Source organism: Penaeus chinensis, chromosome 19, assembly GCF_019202785.1.
Source record: "Penaeus chinensis breed Huanghai No. 1 chromosome 19, ASM1920278v2, whole genome shotgun sequence".
Taxonomy (NCBI): Eukaryota; Metazoa; Arthropoda; class Malacostraca; order Decapoda; family Penaeidae; genus Penaeus; species Penaeus chinensis.
This window is the reverse complement of record NC_061837.1, coordinates 19,277,046-19,280,287: the sequence shown is the minus strand read 5'-3', so window position 1 is coordinate 19,280,287 and position 3,242 is coordinate 19,277,046. Positions and strand designations below refer to the sequence as shown.

Genomic DNA, 3,242 nt, shown 5'->3' with positions numbered 1-3,242 from the left:
TTTATTATTATGATTATCATTACTTTATCTTTTTAAAACTATTATTACTATTATTACTATCATTACTATCTTCTTTTTCATATTATTATTATTATTATTATTATTATTATCATCATCATTACTATTCCAATTCTAAAGTCTAATCTAGTGGCGGTCATGCCTTTCCACTTCTTTCTGTTCTTCGCAGAGGTTAACACGTCGATCCTCTCGATACGTTCTTCTTTGCCTTCCTCTCGGTCTTCTGGCCTCGGTTTTCCCCGGTGTTACCAAACATTTAAGTTTTCCTTTTCTCATTTATTGACCGAAAAAACTCATCTGCCTTTGGTTCAGTCTTTTCAATAATGATCTTTGCACTCCAGCTCTTCTCAACACATTCTCATTCTTTTCAATAAAAGGTATCTTTAGCACCCTTCTCAGGAACCACATTTCTGTAGCTTCTAGCCTTTTCTACATTGCTTTGCTGATTGTCAAATTTCCCCTACCATATAACAGGACAGAACACAAGTAACATTCCCTCACTCGTAGTCTTGTCTTCATATTGATAATCCTGTCTTTCATAACGTTACCCATCTGCTCAAAAGCATTCCTATCCGTGTTTTGATTACAATTTCACATCTCACATCGTTATTTTACTGCCCAAGTAACAAATTCGGTTCACCTGCATAATTTGTTCTCTTTCAATAAAGACTCTGCAACTAGGAGCCTCCGCATTTTTTAAAAACACCATCGAAAAGGTCTTCTTGTTGATCGTGAGCCCATCTCTGCCCTTTTTGTTGATATGACAGAAGAATTCATCTTCCCTGCGTGTATTAAGCCAGTTTGAATGGTCAATGCATATATATGACTCGTTGTGGGGATTATTGAAACACAAGAGTTGATGCGCTTAACTCTGTAGTTGAGGAGGATCTACGCAGTACACCCGAGGGTTGTTTACATTAAGGATATAGAAGTCTGCCGCTAGATGGCGTACAACAAAGAAAACATACTCTTATATGGTTAACTTAACAAAATGTATTTTTACCTTAGTTTAGGTAATACGAGGTATATCATTGATAAATGAGATAAAAGTATCCTTATCCTAATAACCATTTTTGATTATTCCAACACCCCCTCTTAATTAAAAATGGGTATGTCATCTCAGAATCTATCCCCTGATACATTTAAAACCTTCCAACTTCTTCTGGTTTACAGGTTTTGTAAATATATCAGCTGGATTCTGCTGTGTAGGAACATAAAATAACTTTACATTACCCTTTTCTACTTCATCTCTAATGAAATGGTAACGAATATCAATGTGCTTTGATCTTTGGTGATTTACTGGATTTTTGGCAAGATTAATAGCACCTTGATTGTCAACTCCTAAGTCTACACAGACTTTAACTTAAATCCTAACAGATCAGATACAGTTTGTCTTAGGAACTTTGCTTCCTGAATGGCGTAAGTAAGGGCCATGTACTCTGCTTCGCAAGATGAAAGTGCAACTGTCTGTTGCTTTTTACTTCTCCATGATATAAGTGGTCCATCTCTATGCAATTGAAAACAATATCCTGATATGCTTTTTCTGTCTTCAGATGATCCCCAGTCTGAATCACAAAAGCCTTTGAGTTGAATTGATTCATTTGACTTTCTAAATGTAAGACCATATGTCATGGTGCCTTTCAAGTACTTCAGAACTTGCTTAGCAGAATTTAATTGAGCTTTTGTGGGTTTTGACATATATTGTGAAAGTTTTGAAACCACATAGCACAAATCTGGTCGAGTACCTGTCATAATATATATGAGACTTCCAACCACTTCTCTGTAAAGAGTTGCATTAATTAACTCATTAGATTCTACTGTTGAGGTGTTTACAATACTTGGATCACATGGTATATTCCTTGCATAACAATCTGACATGTTGAATCTGTCCAAAATCTTTTCTACATATTTGGTTTGATTCACCTCAATGTAATCTTTACCTGTAACAAATGACATTCCAAGAAACCAGTTTAGTTTGCCTAAATCAGTCATTCTAAATTTTTGACAAAGAGATTTCTTACATTTGTCCATCAGGGACATGTTACTGCTTGCAATAATTAAGTCATCCACCCATAAAAGCACAAAAATATCATCGTACCTATCATGCTTTAGATACAGACAATGATCACTCTGTGATTGTTTGAATCCTTCTGAAATAAAGAAATTATGGATTACACTATTCCACATCCTGCCACTTTGCTTCAGACCATAAAGTGACTTTTTCAGTTTACAGTACAAAATATTTCCATCACTATCTTTTTCCTCATAACCTTCAGGTTGTTCTACATAAATTTCATGATCAATATCAGCATTTAAATAAGCTGTTTTCACATCCATTTGGTGTATTACCATATTTTTCTGTACAGTCACATCCAATAAAGCACGAAGTGTAGACATTCTTGCTGTTGGTGCAAAGGTCTCTCCATAGTCAATGTCTTTTACCTGTGAATATCCTTTGGCGACGTACCTTGCTTTGTATTTTTCTTCCTTGTTTGGTCCAGGTTTTACTTGATAGACCCATCTCCCACCTACTGCTGTATGTGACTCAGGCAGTGTGGTAAGGTCATATGTGTTATTGTCTTGGAGTGAAGAGATTTCCTCGTCCATTGCTTTCTTCCACTGGGGTCCTTCTGGAGATGCAATAGCCTCTTGGTAGGTGACTGGTACTGGGATATGTGACATTCGGTAGCAATGATGGAGGTACTGTCGTCCAGTTCCTCAGTAATGTAGTCATCTAATTTTGAGGGTTTACGTCTTTCTCGAGTTGGATATCTTCTTTCTTCACCTATGTTATCTTGTGTTTCGTCTTGATTTCCTTGAAGTCTAGTCTCCACCAAGATGTCATCTTCATCTGAGGTTTGCTCATCATTCGGTGGCTCAGTTACATTGGGTAAGTTCTCCATGAACTTAACACATCTTATTTTCTTTACTGTTTGAGATTCTGGGAAGTAAATAAAGTAGGCTGGGCTCTGGTCATCATAGCCCACAAATATTCCTTCCTTACTCCTGGGATCAAGTTTCTTCTTCTCTTGTTCATATGCGAAACATCTTACTCCAAATATATTCATTTTGCTGATGTTTGGCCGTCTTCCAGTAAGCATTTCCACTGGAGTCTTCCGAGTTCTGGGATTATAACACCTATTCCTGATGTAACAAGCAGCCTTCACAGCATAGCCCCACATATCTTTGGGTAATTTGGACTCAATCAGTAAACATCGAGCCAT

The 3,242-nt window shown here is 36.8% G+C and overlaps 1 protein-coding gene across 1 annotated transcript; it reads right to left on the bottom strand.

The window, feature by feature from the left end:
• Nucleotides 1-385: 385 nt before the first annotated feature.
• Nucleotides 386-2,058, bottom strand: LOC125034940 (uncharacterized mitochondrial protein AtMg00810-like). The gene is made up of 4 exons (XM_047626986.1): nucleotides 1,394-2,058; nucleotides 1,176-1,268; nucleotides 659-800; nucleotides 386-478 (listed from the first exon to the last, which is right to left on the bottom strand). Exons 1-4 carry the CDS (start codon nucleotides 2,056-2,058, stop codon nucleotides 386-388), a joined length of 993 nt encoding a protein of 330 aa, XP_047482942.1.
• Nucleotides 2,059-3,242: the final 1,184 nt, after the last annotated feature.

Bases quoted from the DNA above. Each gene is read 5' to 3' on its own strand.
- LOC125034940 (XM_047626986.1), bottom strand. From the start codon at position 2,058: ATGTCCCTGATGGACAAATGTAAGAAATCTCTTTGTCAAAAATTTAGA. The intron at 1,269-1,393 runs GTTAGGATTTAA...CCATTTCATTAG, and splicing joins AGACAAACTGTATCTGATCT to AGATGAAGTAGAAAAGGGTA. The intron at 479-658 runs GTGAACCGAATT...GTTATATGGTAG, and splicing joins AAAGAGAACAAATTATGCAG to GGGAAATTTGACAATCAGCA.